Source organism: Lissotriton vulgaris, chromosome 3_2, assembly GCF_964263255.1.
Source record: "Lissotriton vulgaris chromosome 3_2, aLisVul1.2, whole genome shotgun sequence".
Classification (NCBI taxonomy): Eukaryota; Metazoa; Chordata; class Amphibia; order Caudata; family Salamandridae; genus Lissotriton; species Lissotriton vulgaris.
In genome coordinates, this window is record NC_141690.1 from 64,170,203 (window position 1) to 64,196,224 (window position 26,022).

A 26,022-nucleotide genomic window follows, 5' to 3' on the forward strand; every position below is an offset into this window, starting at 1 on the left:
GGTAAGAGACCCGCACCCCATAATTTAATCTCCCCTGTCTGTGGCCCGCAGGTGAGTGTAGTATTTGTTTGTTTTCAGTGGCCAGGGGCCAGATCTGATTTATGGGTGGTGGGTGGCACAGCAATACTATGCAGGGCCTGAGCATGCACCTGGCTACACAGCATTAGAGTACAAGATAAGTTCAAGTGCCCCACATTACAATTCAGTAGTGTTTACGATGAAGCAGGATGCTTGTGGGCAGTAAAAGGTTTTGTGTGGCAATGCAGTGTTCCTTGGAGCGGCGGGTCTTTTACACTTGTCTGAATTGCATAAGACTTGGGGAAGCTCTGATGTTGATAAAGATGGTGTTCCAGATCACGGGAGTATAGACTGAGAATGTGTGTCTTTTGGTTTTCTCTTTTTGCAGTTTTTTCTTCTTTTTAAATCCAGTCTAATAATATCCTGGCATTTGGCCTTTTGGTGTTGTGTTGTCCACTTCCGGTAGTTAATTTCTCTGACTGGTCTGGAGGGCTGCCAGTTCTGGTGGCCTTGTATGTGATGTACCTGTTATAGAAGATGACAGGGGGTTTATAAGCATGATGTGTTTTACAATGCACATTTCACATTTCCTGTATGGTATGTTCTGTATTCTTTTCTATTATGATCATGCTGGTGGTGTTCAAAAGACAAACCCATGACTTGCAATGAAGAATATTTGGTTAAGCTCTAATTTGTTAACTGTTAAGTGGCGACAGTGTGATGTTTAATACCATAGGCATTTGTAGAATAAGCGAGAAAATATTGGCGTTGAGACAGCATGAGCTTGCTGAGTACAAGGTTATGTTTAAGCCAATGGGAGCGGAGGACGGGTAGGGGCGGGGGGGCTTGAAGCTGCTCTGAGTCTGAAGAGAAGAAGCTAGGAGGGATCAGGGAAACAAGAGGTTGGAGAGGGAAGGAGGGCACAGGGGCAGAAATGCTGGTTGAGTTAGGGACTGGCTGGAGGTTGCTAATGGGGTGACGGGGGCTTCACCGATGCGGGGGTGGGGGCACTATTTAAAAGTGGATTGGAGGAAGGGTGATGATTTTTGGTGTGGATGGCTCGTGGGCTTGTAGTGTAACTGGGAGCAGCTGAAAGACTGTCTGGGCAGACCAGGCAGCACAATGGGAAGAGAGTGACAAGTTACCCAGGAAGGATGTTGGTGCCTGGATGTTGGACAGGAGCAACACGAGGGGCCAGGCGGGCCAAGTAAGTCGAGGGCTGGCAAGAAGTGGATGGGAGTGACACAAGTGGGACAAAGTACCACAGGGGGAGCCAAGCTTAGTAGGTAAAGGGTTGCAGGAAGTCAGTGGGGGATTCAGTGAGTGGGTCAGGTGGCATTAATGAGTAGGTCATTCAAGTAGTGCGCAGTGAGAAGGTGTTTAAGTAGCGGGTGGAGAGTTGTAGAAAGTAAGTAGTAGTGAAAGAAGTAGGTTATGTTTTAAGAAGTTACCGTATCTTTCCTAACAAAAAGGAGGGGCAAGCGAGAGAACTGTGCTTTTTTCTGCTTCAAGATGTTTCCTCCTCTTTGTGATCTTGATGACGCTTCTACAAAGAGAACAACATTTTCCTCTGGCTGTTGTTGCATGACGCAGGAAGTTACTGGACTGTGAAGCAGTGTTAAGGTGTTCCACACATCAATTGTCTCTTGCTTTGATGCGGCAGCTGCTGATCTGCGTGCTTGAGATTCTTCCTGCTGCACCACAGTGCTGGTCGGTTTCAATACATGAATTTTGCAGATCGGAGAACAAGGAGTCCCGCGAGTGGGTGGGAATGGAGGTACCTTAATGAGCAGGGAGTGACTGCACCCACTTGCAGGGGGACGTCTAGGTCATCCAAGCGCAAATGCAAAAATGAAAAAAAATCTTGGTGCACCAACTATTCGAAGGAACTAAAATATGAACTTATGGTTGCATTGAAGAATTACAAAAAGGATGATTAGAGCCACTAAAGCAGAGTTAATCACTAAAGAAATTTTAGCAGCCCCTTATGCTACAAAGGTAATTGTCTCCATGGTGCTCACCCTGATTAACCCACCTGGCTCTTCGCAAATTGGTCACCCCCAAACAAACGCTGTGTGACAATCTGGAAGTTTTTTTTAATGTTTAGAATAAAGTTAAAAACATAATTTCTACGTTTAATCCACAAACAAACATACTCGCCCCACCTAATACTTTTGTCATATTGTCAGCTGATGATACAATTTACTTTAATGCAAATAATATCCTGGAAACCTTGGATGACCTATTTGCCTCTCCTTAATGCAAGCATCACATATCCAGTCACTCTTTCCCCTAAATGTGCACTGCAGCCCCTTAAAGAGTCCGGGGCAGCATTGTATGCAATTTCATTTACTATGCTTTAAAAGTTCATACAATCTAATATGTAATGAAAAATGTGTTGAAAAACGCTTAGTTTTGGCCTTTCTGTTTCCCAAGTTTTCTTGGCGGGGGGAAAGTTCAACCTCCCAAACTCCCCCTAGTAATGGTTGCTCACTGCGCTTGCTCGCTACACACCATGTGGGGGATGCTCTCTGAAGAATGTCTATGGGTACATATGACTGGGTGGGTAACCTGATGTTTTTTAAGGTCATCATCTATTATTTACTGTGCTTTGGAAGTTGATACAATTTAAATATGTAATGAAAAATGTGCTGTAAAATTCACCATTTTGGTCTGTCGTTTTCCAAAAGTTTCCTGAGGGGAGAACCCCACAAACCCTTCCTAGTAGGGGTCAAGCTTGCGTGCTGCGAGCGCTCGCTACGTGCTGAACAAGGGCTGGTCTGACAAAATTTGCCAGGGCTGCTTTCAGTTCCCAGTCGGGCCCTGTTTTTGCTACAGGAAAGGTTTTTTCAGGTTGAGAAAGTTTAAGGAACACAACCTAAATGTGTAAAGAAGAAAGATAATCTGCACAAGGAATTATAATTTTCCTGTGGATAGAAGAGAAAAAAAATCATGCACATGCGCATTCATAACATAGAAGAGGTATGTCAAGAAGTCTAAGATTAAGGAACAACTATTTTAGATTCCTGCCAATCTTTCATACAGAGGCCGAATAGTCATGACATGTGATTTCGAAAATGTAAACTTAATGGATAGCTTTAACACATTCAAGTGGCATGAACCAGAGGAGAATCACTGAAAGGTGACTGAGTCAAGGTCTCCGCCCAGAGTCTTGACACACTCAGTAGAGTGTGCTGGCCACTCTTTAAGACTCAAGCCCCTGGGCTCAGAACGGCCGCTTCCCAAGCGATAACCCTACCCCATGATGCCCATCAGAATCGAAAGAAGCAGAATGGCCAACTTAGATTAGACTTTTGTTTCAGTAGAGCCAATGAATGTCTGCACAGACTTAGAAATACTACCCAGACAAAAAGTGATTACTATCCTGAAACCTGCATGTCATGGATAAATGAATCTGCAATTTCAACGCATGTAGTGGCGGGCCAACAGGCAACGAACCCCAGCCAAGCGGCCACCAACCTCACGAAGTGGATCAGCGACTGCGCAGACAACCTCGCCCCTCTGAGGACCCCGCCTAGCAGACCCGGCAGTAAGAAAGCCCCTTGGTTCACCGACAAACTCAAGTGCTCCAAGAAGAACTGCAGAGCCCTTGAGAACGCCTGGCGCAGAGACCCCACCCCGGACAACATGATTGCCCTCAAACTCGCCACCCGAAAACACCACCAACTGATTCGCACCACCAAGAATACGGCATTCAAGGAACGACTGGACAACAACGCACACAACAGCAAGGAACTCTTCAACATCATTAAGGAGCTCTCCAACCCCAACGCCGGAAACAACGACATCACCCCTTCGCAAGACCTCTGCAACTCCCTCGCCTCTTACTTCCACAACAAGATCGCGGACATACACAACAGCTTCAGCACGCAAACGACGCACGCCACAACCGAACCACCGCCCCCCACCACCACCCTCCGCGCCTGGACCACGATCAGCACCGAAGACACCATCCGCACGATGAACTCCATGCACTCCGGATCTCTGACCGACCCCTGCTCCCACCACGTCTTCAACAAGGCTGACGTTATCATCGCACCCCACCTACGGGACATCATAAACACCTCCTTCAACACCGCTACCTTCCTGGAGAGCTGGAAGCACGCAGAACTCAGTGCCCTATTGAAGAAGCCATCAGCCAACCCCACCGACCTCAAGAACTACCGACCCATCTCGCTGCTCCCGTTTCCCGCAAAAGTAATTGAGAAGACCGTCAACAAACAGCTGGCCGCCTTCCTCGAGATGAACGGATCCCTCGACCTCTCGCCGTCTGGCTTCGGAGCCAACCACAGCACCGAGACCGCCCTGATCACAGCAACCGATGACATCCGAGCCCTGCTCGACAACGGGGAAACAGCGGCCCTCATCCTCCTAGACCTCTCCGCGGCCTTCGACACAGTCTGCCACCGCACCCTAATACAGCGCCTCAGCAACTTCGAACTCCAGGAGAAGGCACTGGAGTGGATCATCTCCTTCCTCGCCGGAAGGACACAGAGAGTCCCCCTCCCCCCGTTCAGATCAGAAGCCACCGAAGTCATCTGCGGCATTCCTCAGGGCTCCTCGCTCAGCCCAACCCTCTTCAACATCTACATGAGTCCCCTCGCAGCCATCGCACGCCAGCACAACCTCAACATCATCTCCTACGCCGACGACACACAGCTGATCCTCTCCCTCACCAACGACCCCGCCATCGCCAGAGCCAACCTACACGAAGGGATGAAAGAGGTAGCCGAATGGATGAAGAACAGCCGCCTGAAACTGAACTCTGATAAGACGGAAGTCCTCATCTTGGGATCCTCACCCTCCGCCTGGGACGACTCCTAGTGGCCCCCCGCCCTAGGCAGCGCACCCAAACCAACGGACCACGCACACAACCTGGGCTTCATCCTGGACTCCTCCCTCTCCATGACCAGACAAATCAACGCCGTCTCCTCATCGTGCTTCAATACCCTACGCATGCTACGCAAGATCTTCCGGTGGATCCCCACCGAGACCAGGAAGACGGTCACCCAGGCACTCGTCACCAGCCGACTAGACTACGGCAACTCCCTCTACGCCGGAACCACCGCCAAACTCCAGAAGAGACTCCAGCGGATCCAGAACGCCTCAGCACGACTCATCCTGGACATCCCCCACCGCAGCCACATCTCCGGACACCTGAGAGACCTGCACTGGCTCCCGGTCAACAAGCGAATCACCTTCCGTCTCCTCACCCACGCACACAAAGCCCTGCACAACCAAGGCCCAGGATACCTCAACAGCCACCTCAACTTCTACGCTCCCAAACGCCAGCTTCGATCGACCAGCCACGCCCTCGCCGCCATCCCCCGCATCCGAAGAGCCACCACAGGGGGAAGGTCCTTCTCCTACCTCGCGGCCAAGACCTGGAGCTCCCTCCCGACCCACATCCGCCTGGCCCAGGACCACCTCGCCTTCAGGAAGCAGCTCAAGACCTGGCTGTTCGAGCAGTAGCGGACCCCCCCTCCCCTAGCGCCTTGAGACCCTCCGGGTGAGTAGTGCGCTATACAAATGCTTTGATTGATTGATTGATTGATTGAATGCTGCAGCTCACTTGAGAATTGAATACTCATTACCTAGCCAAAGCAACTGTACCAATGAATGGTTGTCTTAGCTCCAGATCTATCAAATATGCTAAAAATATTATCCCTGAGATACTTTAGGCAATGTTTAAAATATCAGTGGTATTCACCAACCCTTCGATAACAAACAAAAAAAAGATCTAAAAAAGATCCTGAGAAAATCAAGTACAACAGGATATCTCTGTGAAATGGAAAACACAAAATTCCTCAGGAAAAGCTATACAAAATCAATGTGTAATGCTAAAAAGGAGCATAGAGAAAGCTCTTCAGGAGGCAGCAATAGCCAGACTATCAAAACTATTCTAGAATGAGTTCATCAGTTTGGACACAATACAAGGACCGACTTAAACTCATCCAAACAATCAGAATTAAATAATGCATCAGTGACGCCATCAGATAATAATCAGGATATAATAGGGAGCAGGGAGCTGTTAGGACAGAATTATAACAAAAAACTGTAAGGTCAAATTGAAAGCCAAGGGCATTGCACTACCGAACAGAAGAACAAATGACCACATTGTTGCTCCTGCTTATACCATCAGCAAAGCAGTGCCATATTAAAAACTCCCAATTCTTTAGGAGATAATAAATACAATCTCTAAGACTGTGGTTCGGTTTGCTTGATTTATGCGAAATCCATACAAACTAGTAATACAACAAGTTTTTGCAATACAATCGGTTTCGCCTTTGGGACCTTATAAGTATTTAAAGATGCAGCACATTACTGCAATGTTAACACTCGCCACTACCATCATTCTAGAAGGATTGTTCTCATCACTCCTAAGAAAGTTTTCCCCCCTCTTTAAATCGTTAAACCCATGTCAGGACCACTAAGAACAGTCCAGCCCAAACTGCCATGCAATGATCTTCCTGAATTCAAGCATACCATCCATTGCCTTTTTTTAACACTTCATTTTATTCACCAACAGCAGCAAGGATGCCAAATTTCATTCCACACAGGGCGCTATTTTAGCAAGCGCAGAAAATGTGCATGCAGGTGCTGAAACATGTTACGGAGTAGCGTACGACTCGCAATGAAGCGCTATATAAATTAAATTACAATTCATAACACACACACACAGAGTGGTTGGTGGCTTTAATTCTTTAAAAAATCATATTACCTTTGCTCTTGTTAGATTTTTGTCATTTCAGTCATTGCATTTTCTCTGTTCTGTTGTGATTTTACTGTTTAAGTGCTTTGTTGCTGCTAAACGTTTTCCTAAGTTGCCTTTCTGTACTGTACCTTAACTACCAGAGGATTGAGCCCAGGTTTAAATGATTGAAACTATGTTTTACCCCGACAGGTTTATGGCTGCATGCTTTGTGGTGAACTCACATCCACCCCAATTAATAAGCCACTTTTTTAAACATTTTTTTTGTTTCCCTCTGATTTGACAAACTGACTGTTCTGCAAGAGTTCAATTAATGATCATTCACCTTTACCATGACTATTTTAGTACATTTGGAAATTCCATAGGTATTAAAAATCTACACGTGTGATCTATAATCTTGGGAGATGGATGATTAAATAATAATTTCATCTTTATTCCCTAGAGGCATTGCCTTGTATGTAAAATGACACAATGTTTATTTTAGGTTATTGTACCATATCAGGTAGTTTATGTATTTGGCATTCTATATGTTTTTATCATTATCAAAAATGCCTGCCTTCTGGCCACGTTTTAGACTGCTTGCATATCTCATCACCAGTACTTGTTTGATTTAATTTGAAAATGAGTTCTGTGTTTGTTTTTATTGAGGATACTAACAATTACACATTCTGATTTTTTTATAGCATACTTAAAGATGGGCGATCTCTACTATTATGGTTATCACAACTATTCAAAAGATCTAGAGATGGCGGCATGGATGTATACACAAGCTGCTCTGCTTGATGATTCACAGGTATCTGAAGTTGAACAGGTTTTTCTTTCCATAATGAAAGAACCTCTAAGTTTCCTGCTTTTGTTTATTTCCCTATAACATTGGAAAAAAAACTTTAATTAGCTTTGCTTGCTTTATTTTTTCATGTCACCGCAAAACATTACATTTTGATCTTTGCTGTAGTTTTTACTTAAATTTAGACAACAAAAATGAGTACTTGTTGAAATACTGATACCACTTAGCAGTATAAGAGAAGTGAGTGACTGAATACACTTTACTAAGTGTTTCAAAGGTTTAATAACAGATCTATTCCCAAATCAAATGTTTTAAAATGATCTAGCTGTTGATAGATCGCCCCCCTGTGTTGAACAGCCCAGTCAGTTAACTTCTCAAGAGTGCCAAAATTGCATTGATTGAACCTCTTATTGTGTTTCTTAAAATGATTAGGACCACTCTCATTAGATTTCCTATGCTCCAAAAGGAACCTGTAATCATTGCAGAGAAAACAAAACTTGCAGATGCCTCTCTTCACTCTCCGAGTTAGATTCATGTGAAAAAGGTGTTAAAAATCAGATTAAGTTGTCAGCATTTTACAACAGGCTAATATTACTTATTCTCCTACAAATAATATGAAGTATTGCCATGATTTTTCGCAACTCAACAAACAAAATGATTCAAACACCAAGTAGATACCCAGGGGAAGGGGTGCTGCGAGAGCGCGCTGCGAGTTGCTCAGCTGTCAGGGACAGTGATGGTGCACGTTAGGCGCCAAGCAGGACCAGTTGGACTGCAATAAACTATACGACATTGTCGAGGGTCCGGTCCAGCTGCCCGTTGAGTGTCCATTACGGCGACCTACTAGTATCCGTAAACTTACCTACATCCCGGCTTTTTCCTAACACACTTCCACCGACAAGGAGCACCGACTAGTCACGCGTTGGGAGATGCGCCTTCGGCCGAGCCAGCGCTTCGCCTAGGAGACAACACCAGACGCGCTTGCGCAATCCCTGCTGCAAAAATGGGCAAGCCAAGGGCGACGGCGGCAGCCCACGGGCTACATCGGACGTTGCCAACAATCACTCTATGGGGCCCCGTAAGGATGATGCCACAACAACGGATGTCTCCTTCTCGGCCAAATTAGACAGGGTTCTAATGGCAATAGAGCAATCCAGACTCTCTATGGAGCAGCAACTGGGCACCCTGATGACGGACGTTAGCCTCCTCCACGATGACCACCGAAAATTGTCTGACAAGGTCTCAGATACTGAAAAAACGGTCACTTCCATCCAGCCCATGGTACAGACCCACCAAGACACGATATAATCGTCGATAGGCCGCTTGTCTACCATGGAAGAACGAATTGACGACTTGGAAGGGCGCTTGAGACGCTGCAACATACGCGTCATCGGCCCTCCAGAAGGAATTGAAAAGGCGGATGCAGTGGAGTACATTGAGACCTGGACTAAGTCATTCCCGCCAGATGAAGAGCGGTCAGCTTTCATCTCCATCGAGCGTGCCCATCGTGTCCCAGCGGGCCACCCCCGGCCGGGGGCCCGCCGCGCCCCATGCCGGCAAACTTCTTGCACTTCAGAGACCGGGATGCAGTGTTAAGGGCAGCCCGGCAGGCCGTGCCACTTCAGGTGGAGAACAGAGCCATCATGATATTTCCTGACTATTCCTGAGCGGTCCAGCGCCAAAGGTCGTCCTTCTTGGAAGTGAAATGGTGACTTAGAGCGGAAAAGCTACAATACTCCCTGTTTTTCCACGCCCGCCTTAAAGTCATGCATGATGATACCACTCATTTCCTCGGGAGCACGGGGGAGGCGCAAGACTGGATGGACCAACGCAGTGCCACGAGTCCTCGCACAGAGCGTGACCATGAGCAACACACAGGAACGGCAAGACCCAGAAGACAACGCTCACGCCAACGCAACCGGCGGGGGGCCTCCAACTCGCTCCCGTGCACCCTGGGGTCGCCAGACCTGGAACAAGTAGTTCAAGAATGACGGAACGCCCTGAAGGCAGTGGCGAATCTCCATCCCGCATCCCCTGCAATGGACATTGAACGGGCTCCTCACATATTCACTTCAGAAGAGGAAGGAGACAGTGAAACAACGCAATCTGGAGTGGACTCAGTGGCCCTGCCCTTGGTCACCCCGAGGTCTGCTAATGACTTGATATAAATGGTCGTTCGACACTTGTAGAAAATACCGGGGGGAGGAGATACCTCTTTGGCACAAGCACGAGCGACCTCATTGCACGTGCGCCCGCAAACTATCTTAAGCCCGATTAACCATTTATCCACTCAAGCAAACCAGCGAGCAGCCATTAACTTGTGCGCATATCCCACAAGCTGAGGTACCTCGCAGACACAGGCCGCCACCCAGACAACGTGTTGATGCTCTCATGCCAGCTGAGAGCTAGTTTGGACTTATCGCCTTTGTCGATGGGTCCCCCGTATTGGGGCTGCGTTTTCTCCCACCCCAGTCCCCCCCCACTGAGCACACCCACACTGCACTGTGTCCCTGTTAATGCGCCGATGAGTAGAGGAACGGACGCCATAGCAGCGTGGAAGTTAGAGGGACGGTTTAGAGCTAGGGACCTTCCGGAGAACCCAATTGGCCCTACAACCCTACGTACCATACACGTACACCAATGGCACACACTGGCAGCATCACCATCCTTACACTGAACGTACGTGGAATACACACTGCGCGTAAACGGTGCTCAGTCTATGCCTACATCAAGGTTCACCAGGCGCAAATTGCGTTCTTGCAAGAAATGCACCTAACAGCAGGGGAAGTGACAAAACTGCGTAGGCGTTGGGGGAGAATCATATGCGCTACTACGTATTCGGCCTTTGCTCAAGGCACCCTTATATGGGTACACCCCGGCGTTCCTTTTCAGGATCAGTTCCGTACTGTTGACCCAGACGGCCGATACGTTCTTTTGCAGGGACGACTGGACGGCCAAACAGTCCTATTGGGGAGTATATATGGGCCCAATGTTGACCAAAGTAAAGTCTGGGACACTCTTTCTACCCCATTGAGCACATACACACAGGTCCCCTGGATCTTAGAAGGGGACTACAATTGCGTACAAAACATAACACTGGATAGATCCCATTCCCCCATTCAACGTCTCCCATAGCGACGCAGGCAAAGCGGTTTGTGACATGGGCACACCATTGGTCCCTTGCTGATGCCTGGCGTGCTCGTCACCCCACCGCTAGGCTTTACTCATTCCACTCAGTCCCTCATGACCTCAGAGTACGCTTGGACAGTTTCCTTTGCTCCCCCGCTATATTGCCTCTCATTTCTGATGTGGACTACCAGGGCAGGACCATATCAAACCATGATGCGCACACTGGTCCCTACCTGGCGTCTTCACAGGGAATGTCTCGACTACCCGGTTTTCAAGCAAACACAGGCCGATCATATTAGCCAGTACTTTCAAGAGAACACTGATACTGCCACCACGCGAGTGACGAATGGGATGCCTTTACATTTGCTATACGGGGCACATGCATTCGACAAGTTGTGGGGGTCCGTAAAGTCTTGGAGCAAGACATAAAAAGAACAGAGCAGGCCTTGGCCGCTCCTACAAAGGAGCTGAACCAGACAAAGCCACGACGGCCCAAATTGGTGCCACAAAAACGGCATACGAAGAGGCTTTAGTAAGCTTGCTTAGGTATAATTTTGCGGCATACGCGGCACATGCTCACAGAGAAAGTGACAGGGCGGGTAAGTTACTGGCGTGGCTTGCCAAGCAGGACTCGACCCTTCCACTAGTCACGGTCATTTGAAATACTCATAGTACCCTATTGTACTCCTAAAACTCCATCCTGAGTGCCTTTCAAGAACATTATACATCGTTATACGCTAGCCCTGCTCCGATATCTGAGGAGGCCCTCTCCCAATTCCTGGCTAGACACCAGCTGCCCCAGATAGACCGTGACACCCATCGAGACCTTGATGACCCCATCCGAGTGACGAAAATCAGACACGCTATAAAAGCATTAGCTACCCACAAAGCCCCCAGATTGGACGGCCTTCCACTAGAATTTTACTGCACCTTTGTGTCCAACTAGTCCCCCAACTGGAGAGGCAATTCCGAGCGGCCTTGGATGAAGGCACCTTACCCCAATCCATGTGCGAATTTGTCATAGTGTCTCTTCATAAACCGGATAGGGATATCCACCAGCTGCGTTCTTACCGGCCCATAGCCCTGTTGCCTGCGGACTACAAAATCTATGGGAAAATCCTGGTGGATCGATACGCCAGTATCCTTCCGCAGCTGATCCATCCAGATCGGAATGAATTTGTGCCGGGCAGGAACACTTCTTCTAATATCCGGCGGCTGTTCCATGTACAGGACCAGTTCCATGACCATTTCCCTCGTGCGGCATGCCTGGTCTTGGATCTGGAAAAAGCCTTTGATACCTTCTCATGGGCGTACTTATTTTGGGTCTTGCAAAATATGGGAATAGTACCTCGCCTTCAGGCATATACTAGGCTCATATACACCGTGCCCACCTCCAGAGTTCGAATAGGCCCCCTCATCACCGCCTCTTTTTCGGTCCGCAGCGGCACCCGACAGGGCTGTCCGCTCTCCCCCCTCGGAGGCAATGGCAATGGAGCCCTTGGCTGCCTGTCTTCCTGCCGAGAATGAGGAGTGGGGAGTTCCTATTGCCAATTCCATTCATACGGTGTCATTATACGCTGATGATGTTCTCATATATGTCTGAGATATTGCAGCAGACCTCACCCCTATACTACGCATTTTGCAAGACTTTGAAGAAGTGGCAGGACTACGAGTTAATTGGTCCAAGTCCACAGTTTACCCCCTGGTACTGGCAATGCCCCAGTACCAGCTGAAGCAGGGTAACGTTGATCTTTCATAGAGCCCTCCGGCAGTGCACTACCAGGTAGTTCGACTGTACCACACGCCGCAGGACATCTACGAAGGAAATTATCGAAAGCTGATGGCAAGCATTAGATCATCCATACACTTCTGGAAAGATCTCTTACTCGCAGTCACGGGTAAGATAGCGATCGCCAAAATTATCCTAGTCCCAAGACTTCTATATCTCTTTTCCAACCTCCCAGTGGTTCCCCCGCTCGTTTTTCAGCGAGCTAGATGCCTTGCTGAGGACTGTTATCTGGGGCTCGGGCCACAGGTGCATCGCCCTTAGCCAAGTTACAGTTACCTCTCGACCAAGGAAGGTTGGCTGCGCCATCCTTTTAGGCTTACATTGAATCAATGGAGCGACGTCGCTCAGACCTGCGCTCAGCCATCTCAATTTCCTTGTCCAGCTCTATAGAAGTCCTCGTGAAATAGCCCTCTAGTGTTCCTTTACTACCACCCCCAGCAGACACCGATTTATCACAATTGGAGGTCATGATGGAAGAGTCCTACCTTCCCAGCTGCCTGAGAGATTAGTGGAGATGTAAGAGCGGTGTCCCGTCCCGTCCTCCTCCGTCCCCGGATGGCCACAGACGGCCCCGCCCTTGTCCCGGGACGCTCCCGCGCGCTCCTGTGCCGCGGTGGTGATGGACTGGTAATATCGCGCCTGGGGCTGGGGGCGTGCCGATGGTCCGGGCCAGGTGTGGGGAAACAGAGGGAGTCTTGGGACTTGCAGTCCCCCGGCAACAGCAGCTATGGTCCAGGCAGCGCCGCTCTCACTCAGGGCGCTGCCACTGCAAGGATTCTCCCCTCGTGGCTCCTGTAAGATAAATGCAAACGCCAGGCAAAGGTGCTCTTAATGCGGGAGAACACACCGCTAAACTACGCCACAACCAGCACGAGCGCTGCGGCATCTGCAATTGCGGGTGCGGCGAGCTATTAACAAGGCGCCTGGGGCTGGGGGCGTGCCGATGGTCCGGGCCAGGTGTGGGGAAACAGAGGGAGTCTTGGGACTTGCAGTCCCCCGGCAACAGCAGCTATGGTGCAGGCAGCGCCGCTCTCACTCAGGGCGCTGCCACTGCAAGGATTCTCCCCTCGTGGCTCCTGTAAGATAAATGCAAACGCCAGGCAAAGGTCCTCTTAATGCTGGAGACACACCGCTAAACTACGCCACAACCAGCACCAGCGCTGCGGCACTTTTAGGCTTACTTCCTGGCCACCCAATTAGAATGGGTGTCCCACTGGACAGCAGGACGGGCGCAAAGAGAATTGACCACTGCGGCTGGGCAGTTACAAACCCCCGCCATCCATTGCATGTTACTACCAGGAGCTGCGCCCCCCTGGCAAGGCCACTCCAGCTAATGATGGCGCGCACCTGACTCGCATGCATCTAGAGACTGAAACGTGCAGCGCCCCTGTACTCCCCCCTCCTGCTGTTGGTAGGGCTACCAATGGGTCACACACTCTCTACGGAGAGAATGCTGCACATATGGACGGAACACACCCTGACGGAAGTTGGGGCGCTCTATTTTGATGGACAACTGCAGACGTTTGAGACACTGGTGAATGACTTTGAGCTCCTAGGGGACAGTTCTTGATGCATAGGCAGCTATTAAATGACTGTGGTAAACATTGGCGTGCAATTGAGGAAGAGCCCCCTACATACCCGGTCCTCCATGCCATCCTACAGATGGGCCCAGAGCGACACCTAGTTACTTGGATATATAAAGCTATAAGATCCCTTAAGCAACCCACACTTGCGTCCCTCAGGGAGCAATGGGAAGCCGACTTTCGCAGGCCGTTAGGGAGTGGGTCAATGCACTAGCCTACACCAAGAAGGTATCCCGCAACTACCACTTCAAAAAAATACAATTGCATATCCTGCATCGGGCATATCTCACTCCAGCAAAGCTCCAGAAGTATTTCCCCGGTGGCACCTTCGCCTGCCCTAGATGTCAGGATCCCGCCGCATCCTTTTTTCACATGCTGTGGGACTGCCCTTCCCTCCACAGCTACTTAAGTACCATCCATACTACCCTGGGAGCGGTCTCAGGAGTCCGGGACCTTTACACGTGGGAAGCAAGTGCCCTGGTATCGGTAAGCATCACAAGCACATGAAAGTCGAATGCACTTTGATTCCTTAGTGCTCCTCCTGGACAAACAGTGCATAACCATGCACTGGAAGGCGCCTGATGGTCCTCCCCTGGCGGCATGGTGGGTGCAGTCAAGAAGTGGGGAAGAGCGGAAGAGGGAATACTGCAAGGAGAGTGTTAGACCTGACATCTTTCGCGTGGTTTTCCCTATATTTTTGCCTCTACCTCCTGTATTTTTGATGCTGTGCTGGATTTCGTTTTTTGCTGGTTTAGATGCTTTGGACACTCTGCCACTGCTGATCAGTGTCAGAGTGTAAGTGCTCCCTGTGCAAATTGTTATTGTGATTGGATATACATGATTGGCATATTTGTGTTACCATGAAGTACCTAGTAAAGTGCACTAAGTGTGCCAGGGCTGGTTATGCAAATGCTACTAATGGGCCTGCAGTACTGATTGTGCCACCCACATGAGTAGCCCTAAAATGGTGTCTCTGGCCTGCCACCGCAGTGCCTGGCTGCAGTCTGTGAACTGCCATGTCCTCCTGGTCAGTGTTCCCACTGACCGGGCCTAACCCTTTCCTTTCTGTGCACATTGGTCACCCCTATGGAAGGCCCAAGGTACCCCCTTGGGCAGGGTGCAGTGTGTGTGAAAGGTAGAGCATGTACTTGTGCAGGTGACATGCTCTGGTAGTGAGTTACAGCCATTTTTGTTTTTCACTATTGTCAGGCTATCTTGCTTCATAGGCTATCATGGGGGATGCTGGCTACAGTGGCTACCAGCATATCTTCCCATAGGAGCAAGATAGGACATAAAAGTCTGGTATCCCTGAACTCAGAATTTTATAATACATCTTTTAGGAAAGGTGGTTTTTAACTCCTGTGTTTGAGAATAGCACTTTTAGAAAGTTGCTGTTCTCTTGTCTGACTTTTCTGTGTGCCTTGGCCTGTTTTGTGAATTGACTGTCTGGTTTGAGAGTGACAGGGTCTGGGGATTCCCCATGAGTCTGACTGAGTCAGCCCTAGGCTGAATGAGTGCATTTGCAACTTGAGTGGTGGGAGGAGATAGCACCTGGGCCTGAATAGGGCTGTGCCTGCCTTCCACAATTCTGGCTCCACCTCCAGCTGGGCGGCTGACGACCCTGCCCCTCACTCTGAAAGGAAAGGAGAAGCCAGAAAAACAAAGTGCTCAAGGAACTCCCAGAACTGGTTCAGACCGGGCTCAGGGTCCACTTGCACAAAGAGAACAAAGACTTTTAGGGGTATAAGTACAGGACCCCTGACAATAGAAAATTAGATCATCCTGGAATCAAGAAGGAACCTCTGTCAAGGAGAAAGCTGAAACTGAAGAAGGAAGACTGTCCTGCTGTTGCTCTGCTGGACTGATCTGCTGTTGCATTGCTGCCAAGGAGAGGGGTAGGACTTTGCTTTGTCCTGTGATGTTAGATTTGCCCACATAGTTAAGTCTATATGGATACTGAATTGTAAATATGACAAATGTACTCTCAGTTGCAAACAAAATCTTAACTTTAACTATTTTTAGTTTATAGGAATGGTGCACTATGCCCCCTGGATCATGTTGTAAAAGTCTGCACTATTTACAAAATATAATCAAAAGTCTCATTCTTTTTTTAGGTTTGCTAGTATTTGAGCTCTCTCATAACATCCCTGCCTACTTTAATTTAATTGCTGAGAAATGTGATTTCTCCTTGAGGACGTCTTAAAATAATTGATCAAATTCTAGAATTTTCAAACATTTTTGAAATACTCTTTTGATATTGTTTTAAGTTATTCATTAGTAAATGAAAGTTACTCTGCTTCTATGATTCTTAAAATATTTTGTCTTCAATATTTGTTCTCATGTACCCATAGAGTTTCTTCAATTCCTCAATGTAATAAAAATGTTCAACATCTCTGTTTTTAAAATTGTTCTCCTTTACTTTAACAATTAGCTAAAAAGAAGTCTTTTATTTGGTTGACTGGATGAAAGATTTGGTAATGAAAGGTTTTTGGTCTGGTATTTTAATTTACATATCCCTATTGAATTTGTTTCTCTGGTTTTATTGATGTATCTAAAAGGTGTATTGCTATTGTCTATCATGTCTTTGATTTATTCATTCATAAAATTCCAATAATTCAGATGTTTGTTTCTCGCCAAATCCCCATGAAATCATCACTATAATATTCCAAAACAAGATTGGGGCATTCCCTTTACCTTAAGAAAACACAATATGTTTTTTTACTTTTACATAAATATATTGCAGCTTGATGGGGCCATGTTGGAGACCTTCCTGCTCCTCAACAGTCTTAACTACTAGATTTGATTAAATCTTAAAAAATTAGAATGGAGTTTTATGTGGAATTATTACAACATGAAAATCATGTTCACTATCAAATGTTGCTGTTGGTGTAGTAAAACCCTTCCCACACTATCTATTCTCTTCCAAAAGTATATAGATGTATACAGAGATTGAAAACAAGAGTAAATAAAATTGCCTCTGCATCTGAAACCTTAAAAACAATTAAGTGCCTAAGGCAATCACCTTCATCTGTAATGAATGTCAAAAATGTCTTGATATATAGGAAATCATCAACATACACTGTTAAAGGTTAAAGGTTATAGTATGCAATTAATCTGTGCTATAGTTGGTCTTCCTGGAGGGTTTCAAAACACAATAGCAAGGAGGTTAAAATAATGGCATAATGGCATTTATGGGTTCCAAACAAAGTATTTGAGTTGCAAAACCTTATTAGCTAACTACCACAAAATGTTCCTAAACAATGGTTAAACGTAAAGTGGAGAAAATGAATTTCCGTCTTTTACTGGTAAACAACTGTGCCAGCAATTGACTTGGAAGCCAATAAAAGGCGATGTTGTCATGTGGGAAATGTATTAAAGACATGTATTCATATTGGACTTTCAAGCACACACAGCTAAATTATTAGTAACAGATTGCTCAGGGAGAAGACGTTACCTTCTAAACTTACGACCTGTTCTAGAGTTTGGGGCAGGTTTCTTCATCACAAACATTGCAGATATCCTGTCAGCCTTATTACAAGTGTTGTAGGATATAATGCACTTGTAATATGGCATCCAGAATATCCATCACATTTATGATGGAGTTATACATCTGCCCAACTCTAAATCAGGCTCCTTATTTTGTTTTAATAGTGCTCAAGCAATGCAGTAGGTGCCAGTGACCTTTTTGTTTTATTTAGCGCAAACTTGACCTGAAGGTATCACAGCGCTTTACATGAGCACCAGTTACATTACAGATGGACACATTCAATATTTTTAGGCATGGGAATATTAAGGGCCAGATGTAGGTCGGTCGGTAACGGCCGAAAATCGGTATTTTCGGCCGTTACCGACCGGTTTACATGATCTGGCATGTAGGGGGCAATATTTTACCGAATCGGTAATTTTACCGATTCGGTAAAATAAAACATCGGTAAATTTACCGATTTGAAGCCACCCATATGTAGGTGGGACTCTTCAGAGTCCCAGGAGCCTTAACGAATCGGTATTTTACCATCAAAACCAATTTGATGGTAAAATACCGATTCCGGTGTGCATGCACATGTGTGCATGCACACCTATGTCATGTGACAGGCAGACCTGCCATTAGGGCAGGTATGCCTGCCACATTGCACCTGTGCCTGTTTTGGGGGTGCCAGAGGGTGTCAAAGTGACACCCCCTGCACCCTTGTGAATTCTTTAATTACCAATTCGGTAAATACCGAATCGGTAATGCCTAATCATTCCTATGGGCTTCAAAGCCCATAGGAATGAATGGGCATTACCGATTCGGTATTTACCGAATCGGTAATCAAAGAATTGTTAAGGATTCGGTAACGAATCAAGATGTTGGGACCTACATACCATTTACCGATTTTGAAATACCGAATCGGTACAATTCGGTATTTTAAAATCGTTAAATGTTTTTTACCTACATCTGGCCCTAAGTGATTTGCCCAGAATCACAGGATGTTGGACGTCCCTGCCGAGACTGGAACCCGGTTCCCAAGCTCCGTGTTGGGCAACATTCTCTCCCTAATTTTCTTAAACTTTCTATAGAATTTTTAAAGCTGGAAAGGCCTCCCTGGTGCTGACCTGAGCTCTATGTAATGATCTTATTTACAATCTTATTTTCTACCGAGTTGGGCTGGAAATGAACTTAGGCTGAGAAGTAACACCCCGTTTTGGATGAGTTTAAGCTTTGTTTGAAGTTCACATATCATGTGTATAGCCTCAGGTTGGTTTTTGTGTGACAGATTGCGGTAGAATTCAAAATTTGCAAACATTCGTGACAAGAATTTTCAATTCTATTAAGGACTAGGAGGCGAGGATTATGCTTTCTCATTTCTTTAATGAAATGCTCAGCAGCCAATAAAAATAACCAAAAAACTACATATCCCATGAACACCAGGGAGTAACCATAGAGTGTAGTGTATAAAAGGACCCAACATTAGTCTGTCTTCCTCTTTCTTTGTGGAAATATGTCCAAGTTAAAGTAAAATCCCAAATACAACAGGAACAACAATTCCAAACAAGCCGCTGTCATCCAGAGGATCCTGAAGTAGTCAGCCGAAGATCCATGGGTCCAGAAACCAGGAGGAGAAACAGATTCCGCCAAGGAACAAACGACATCACTTCTGGTCTGAACCTGGAAAAAGATACAGAGCCATAATATCCAAAGTAATAATACTGTTCAGCAAGTCAGGGAGGGAGAACAAGGAGTGAAATATTTGTAATTGCATGTATACAGTCATATAACATTAGCATACAAATATGAAACACGGGTGGGATAATCCTCGCCTCCTAGTCCTTAATAGAATTGAAAATTCTTGTCACGAATGTTTGCAAATTTTGAATTCTATGTCAGGACAGGAGGCTCCGATTATGCTTTTTTAAAGCTGATCCACCACCACAGAAGCAACACTATCAATCGGTTTAAAATAAAATGTTTTAAATACAGAGGCAGAAGACCAATCTGCAGCTTTCATGATATCAAACAGAGTAACACCCATGGAATAAGCTTTGGACGCCATCGCTCCATGTGCAGAATGCGCGCCAAACACAGAAACATCAATTCCTACTTCAGACATAAGCCACCGCACCCAGCGCGCCAAGGTAGCTGGAGAGACAGGGCGAAAGGCTTTTGTAAAGCAATCAGCAGTTGACCCTGCATGTCTGAGCGCAAAGAAGCGGTACTCACCTCGTAATCCTTTAGGCATTGAACCACACAAAGGTTGGGATGAGAAGGAAAAGAAGGATAAGTAATAGAAGGTGTATTAGATTTTGTACGTCTGGAAAGACGAAAAGAAACTCCTTCAGGAGTAAAACTGCGACCCGCAAGATCCAAAGCGTGCACATCTGACACGCGCTTACATGAGACCAAACATAACAACATCGTCAGTTTCGCAGATAATTGCTTGCGGGACAACAAAGAATTTGAAGGCCAGGCCTCCAAGAATCTGAGGACAACTGAAACATCCCATAAGGTAACATACTTAGGAGTGGGAGGTTTTGCAAAACGAACTCCTTTAAGCAACCTAGAAACAAAAGGATGTTCACCCGCAGGTTTCCCATCGATGTGGGCATGACCCGCTGAGATAGCCGAACGGAAACCATTGATAGTCAAATAAGCAAGACCAGAGGTAGCTAAAGAGGCCAAGAAATTAACAATCACACTGACATCTGCTGAAACGGGATCAACTTGTCGTTGAACACACCAATCGCACCAACGCTTCCAAGACCCTCTATACCGCTTGTGAGTATTGGGAGCCCATGCCTCACTGAGGAATTTGGAAGCGTCGCTTGAAAGGCCTGGGAGCGACCAACGATCCCCGAGATCCTCCACGCGAGCAGGTGCAGGGAGCCTGAGAGGATCAGGGGATGAGGACCTCCGAGAGGATCCAATAGGAGATTCCACAATGGGGGAAGGAGAAACGGCGGAGCCGAACACATTTCCAGAAGCACCGGAAACCACGCTTGAGCCCTCCAGAGAGGGGCAATCAGAATCAGATCCGTCTGAAAACGTTTGGAGTAAGCCAACACTCTGGGAATCATTAGAAATGGTGGGAAGGCATAGCAAAGAGTCGATGGCCACTGTTGGAGAAAGGCATCCGTGGCCAGAGCTTGAGGGTCCGGTCTCCAACTGTAAAAGCGCGGAAGTTGCGCATTGAGGCAAGAGGCAAATAGATCTAGCTGACAAGGACCCCAACGCCGATGGAGAGCACGGAAGACTCGAGGGTGCAGCCTCCAATCGCTGTAATCCCGGAGATGTCTGGAGTGCCAGTCCGCTATCTGATTGTGGCATCCCGGAAGATACTCCGCAATAACAGTGATCTTCTTCTGCAGACAGAAGTGCCAGAAATCCTTGGCGATCTCCGCCAAGATTTTGGACCTGGTCCCGCCCAGTTTGTTCACATAGCGGACCGCTGATACATTGTCCATTCGGAGAAGGACACAACAACTCGGTTGCAGGGGGGAAAAACATTTGATCGCAAAGGAACCCGCCAGGAGTTCCAGACAGTTGATATGTAGAGTCAATTCCTGAGGGGACCAACGACCCCCGGTCGAGACCGAGCCGCAGCGGGCTCCCCAACCCCACCGACTGGCATCGGATTCTATCACTAGATCCGGGGATACACCGAAGAGGGCTCGACCATTCCAGGCCTCCATGTGGTCCAACCACCACTGCATCTCCCAACGTACCTCCTCCGTAAGAGGAATCTGATCGGAATATCCGAGGCCCTTCCGGAGATGTAGAATTTTCAGCCGTTGCATTGCCCTGTAATGCAGAGGACCCGGAAATATCGCCTGGATGGACGATGCCAGCAGACCTACTACTCGTGCCAACGACCTCAATGACACAGTCGGTCTGGAAATAACAGATGTCAACTCTCTCTTGATATAACGCATCTTTTGGTTGGGCAAGAGAAGTTGACAAGCCACCGAGTCGATCTGGAAACCCAGGAATTCCATACACTGGGCAGGAACCAAAACCGATTTCTGAACATTGATCAGAAAACCCAGAGACTGTAAAAGAGTGATGGACCATTCCAGATGTTGAAGAAGTTTGAGTGGACAATCCGCCATAAGGAGAATATCGTCCAGATAAATAATCAACCTGACACCCTGAGACCGAAGCTGTTCCACAACTGGTCTCAACAGCTTCGTGAAGCACCATGGTGCCGACGAAAGACCGAACGGGAGAACCTGATACTCGTACCAGACTCCCTGCCAGTGAAACTGGAGAAAACGACAATGCGGTTTGTAAATTGGAACCGAGAGGTACGCATCCTTGAGATCCAGACGGACCATCCAATCCCCTTCGCGAAGAAGATCCCGCAAGAGATGGATACCCTCCATCTTAAAATGACGATAGACCACCCCTCCGTTGAAGTCCTTCAGGTTGAGAACTAGGCGAGAGCCGCCCCCTTTTTTCTCGACCAGAAAGACTGAGCTGGCAAACCCCTTCGGATGACGGGTGGTTGGAAGAATCGCCCCTTTTTTGAGGAGAGCGTCTATCTCTTCGGAGAGACAAACCTGATCCTGAAGAGAAAAATGTAAACAAGGAGGAGGATGAATCTGATGCATCGGGTGATAGAATTCTATTCTGAACCCTTGAACAGTTTGTAACACCCATGCATCGCTGGAGAGCATGCGCCAATTTTGCAGGAAAAACTGAATGCGACCCCCCAACATCACATCGCATGCACAAATCAGGCTCACCTGTAGAGTGGGTATCCTGGTAGTGTCCCTGCTGACCACCTGAACGTCCTTTGCCGTACTGGCCTTTTCCTTTTCTTGAAGGGTAAAAGTTGGCTCTGGTTGAATAACCGGCGTCGTAAGATCCTCGTTGCTGAGAGGAATTGCCTCTTTGGGACTGGTTGGCAGAACCACGGCCGAACGAGCGTCCCCTACCTCGTCCGGCCTTTGCAAAAACCGGACGCATGGCTCGCCTCAATGATGCCTGCGCCTTGTCTATACCACTGAAGGTGGAGACAAACCGTGTCAGCTCTTTAAGAAACGGCTGACCAAACAGGAGGCCGTCCGCCTCAGGTCCAGATTCTGAAGTGGCCAATTCAGAGAGCCTAGGGTCAAGCTTCAACAGGATGGACCTGCGACGTTCTGAAGACATTGCACAGTTGGCATTTCCCAATTGGCAAATCGCCCGTTGTGCCCACTCAATCATCTCTTTTGGATTCACAAGGGCAGAGGCTTCCTGTGCTCTATAACCTAGATCTAAAATCTTGGTGAGAGGTCCAAGCAGGTCTAACATCTTATCTTGGCAAGACCGCCAAGATCTATCAAGGCCCTTCTTCGGGTCCTTTGCATATTTTTTCAAATATGTGACCATCATGGGGTCAACCTCTGGTGTCTCGGCCAGATGGGCAGACAAATCAGGCCTCGGGCACTCTGAGCGCAACCTGGCCCGAACCGAAGCTTCAAAAGGTTGGCAAATATGTGCCTCAATGTAGGAAGCTACAGCCGGTGAAGGCATCCATGAAGAAGAGTTCGGATGAACGATGTCTGCAGGCTCGAAATTGAGCACTGGAGGACGCTCCGGGGTGTCCACAAAATGTTCTTTACAGACACGTTTCTTAGGGGGAGGAGAAGCATGGTCTGAAGAAGCGGAAGACTGTGCGTTGTCCGATTCAGCATCGTGTATAAAAGTAGTTGTGGATGGCGCAGCCGCCAAACTCTTTGCCAGACGTTGAAAATCAGTCTTATGAGGGTTAACAGGCGATTTTGCTGTTTTCTTGGAAGCAGGCAACCAGCCCTGCTGCTGCACATAGAGATTCAAGTGACGCTTTAAAGGGTTAATAGCACGTACTAGCGCTTTGTTAACGGACTGTTGAACACCCTTATCCAGCTGTTCAACCAAGTCCTGTTCCAAGGAGCCTTCCTCCTCATCAGCATAATAATAGTCGTCATCAGCGTCATCATAATAATCAGCCATTCTACAGCAAGGTAGAGATAATTGCCCACAAGACGACTAGAACAATATGGAGTGTTGAAAAAACACAAGTCAAGGGGGAGTGTTGAGACCCCAAAGCAGGCTTGGAAGAAGCAGGAACAAACCTGACTCGACAAAGAAATAAAGCGTGGAGGGAGCCAAAGCCTGCACCAAACAGAACACTCTAGGCAGAGCCTATGCCACGAAAAAACAACCAAAGCCCTCAAAAGACCTCGGTGTCCGACGGGGTTAATTCCGGTGACAGGCCGTGGGCAAGACGTCAAAACGCCGTCACTCAACCAGCTGAGGAAACACCAACAACCGGAAATGGGACAGCGTGCATGCGCGACTGCCGCCTGCCACCGAAGACCGCTGCAAGAGCGCTCGCGCTCCAAAGCAAAACGGAACCCCTGCTCCCGCTCCACTAACAGCGCGCGAGCAGCTAGGAAGCGCTCGCGCAAAGAAAACGGAGGTGAGGCACACGCTCCGACAACAAAGCAAACTGCACGCCAGCAGCGGCAAACAACACGCGCGAAGATATAACGGAGACAGAGCCCCGGACGCGCGACCACAAAGCGCAAAGGCAAAGCACAAATCAAACAGTAAGCAACAATGCGCAAAGTCAATAAACAGTAACAATATGCCCAGAGAGTAAATATAATGCACTTAACTGGCTGCGGAGCAGCAAAGAAAGAGGAAGACAGACTAATGTTGGGTCCTTTTATACACTACACTCTATGGTTACTCCCTGGTGTTCATGGGATATGTAGTTTTTTGGTTATTTTTATTGGCTGCTGAGCATTTCATTAAAGAAATGAGAAAGCATAATCGGAGCCTCCTGTCCTGACATAGAATTACTAAGTGGAAACACAGTTGTTTCTCACGCTTCTTAGGTATGTGGCCCGTAAATGACTCAGAACTGTTCAGGCGTCTTGGCTCCTGAATCCCCAGCAGCAGGAAAGCAGTACATCAGCAACCTGCTGAGTAATCCACTGTCTCACAGAATAGGGTAGACTAATGGCACTGAATAGGTTAGGGTTGATAACCAGCCTACTACTATCTTGTTCTCCAGTAATCCATAATTATGTTGCGCTAAAAACAAAGCCCATGCCTCTTGGTCCACTTAGCACTTTTGTGTGGCTTCTGAGTCATTTACTCCTTCATACACTCCTATAGATTAGCACAGGTATGTTTTCTATGGTGTATTTTCCCAGGTAGTCTCATTAACATTTATTCATAGCGCTTCTGTTCTCTTCAGTCCAAGCCATGCTTTTGCTTACTGGAGCTGAGTGAATTTAAGGCAATTCGTTTCCAGCTCCTAAAGTATAATTCTATATTAAAATCTCATCTCATCAAACTGGACTAGGATTCATATGTTTCTTTGAAAGATTCTCTCGAGGTCTGACAGGACTTCCAATCACTTCTACATGTAAAAATAATGGGCTGAGTTATTGGGGAGGGACACTGCATAGAATGTTTGGAGCCTCATTTGGCAGGTATCAGCCAAATCATCTATATGCGTCTAATCAAAAGATAGCGCCTAGAACTTGAGGCTGAGATGGCGCGCGAGTCCGACCAGCCTCAAAGCAGTGTTCGAGTGCTCTGGTAAGTGTTGGAGACGATATGTAGAATTAGGATTTCATTACCACATGCAGTGGGTGTGCAAGTGCATAAAACCTTCTGGAAAGAGGTACCTTTTTACATCAAAGACGTAAGAGGGATACTGATTCTTTCTGATCCCCTGACTGTGCTATCGGGAGACATTGGTGACGCCGGCTTATGCCCATTGTTATTTCCTATAGGACGTTTAATGCCACAATTCTACCAAAGGTGCAGACTGACCATTGCATAAAAATGAAAGGCCCATCAATCACTATGAGTGGACGAAAAGCTAGAACTTACATGCAATGGAAAAATTGAAAGCTACAGTTAAAGATGGGCAGTCCAGTTTGAGACAATTTGAATACCTTTCCACACCTACATGAAAAGCCAAGCCTTAAGTATGCACGTGCATCCTACGCCCCATTTAGTTTTTAGTGCAGGAGTGTTCCCTCATCCTTAATGCTGTATTAAATATACGGCAGCCTCTTGGTACTTGTATCAATGTGCTTCTTTTCTTTGTCTGTCATAGTCTGTGAACTTTGCTTTCCTCACAATTTGATCTTCAATATTAGATGCATCTGTGGATGGTGATGTGCAAACCTTCTATTCCACTGCAAAGTGATATTTAGTTAATGTATCCTGATGACAAAAGAAGGTGGGTGCATTGACTCATATGGACCCTGTATGCTTCCTGGCAAAACCTCCTATACTTTGGTTTAATCAGCAATTACCGCCAGCGAGATTTTGAAAATGTCAGTAATATTTATATCAAACTCAGGGCATGTCTGCAGTGCTTTAAATGAGCAGGTCCTGGCTGGTACTTAGGTCCTGAACTTCTTTAATTTAAAAAGGAGAGCAGATCCACTTCCCAGCACTGCTGCAATAGATTTAATGGAAAAGTACTGGCACCTTTCAGGAACATCGGATAGTGAG

At 47.2% G+C, this 26,022-nt stretch overlaps 1 protein-coding gene across 1 annotated transcript in view; it reads left to right on the forward strand.

Moving 5' to 3' along the window:
- SEL1L3 (SEL1L family member 3) overlaps positions 1 to 26,022 on the forward strand; it is a 519,344-nt gene that overhangs the window by 446,172 nt on the left and 47,150 nt on the right. The window contains exon 20 of the mRNA XM_086964007.1: positions 7,435 to 7,544. Within this exon, the coding sequence (XP_086820133.1) occupies positions 7,435 to 7,544 (110 nt within the window). The remainder of the gene's footprint in view (positions 1 to 7,434; positions 7,545 to 26,022) is intronic.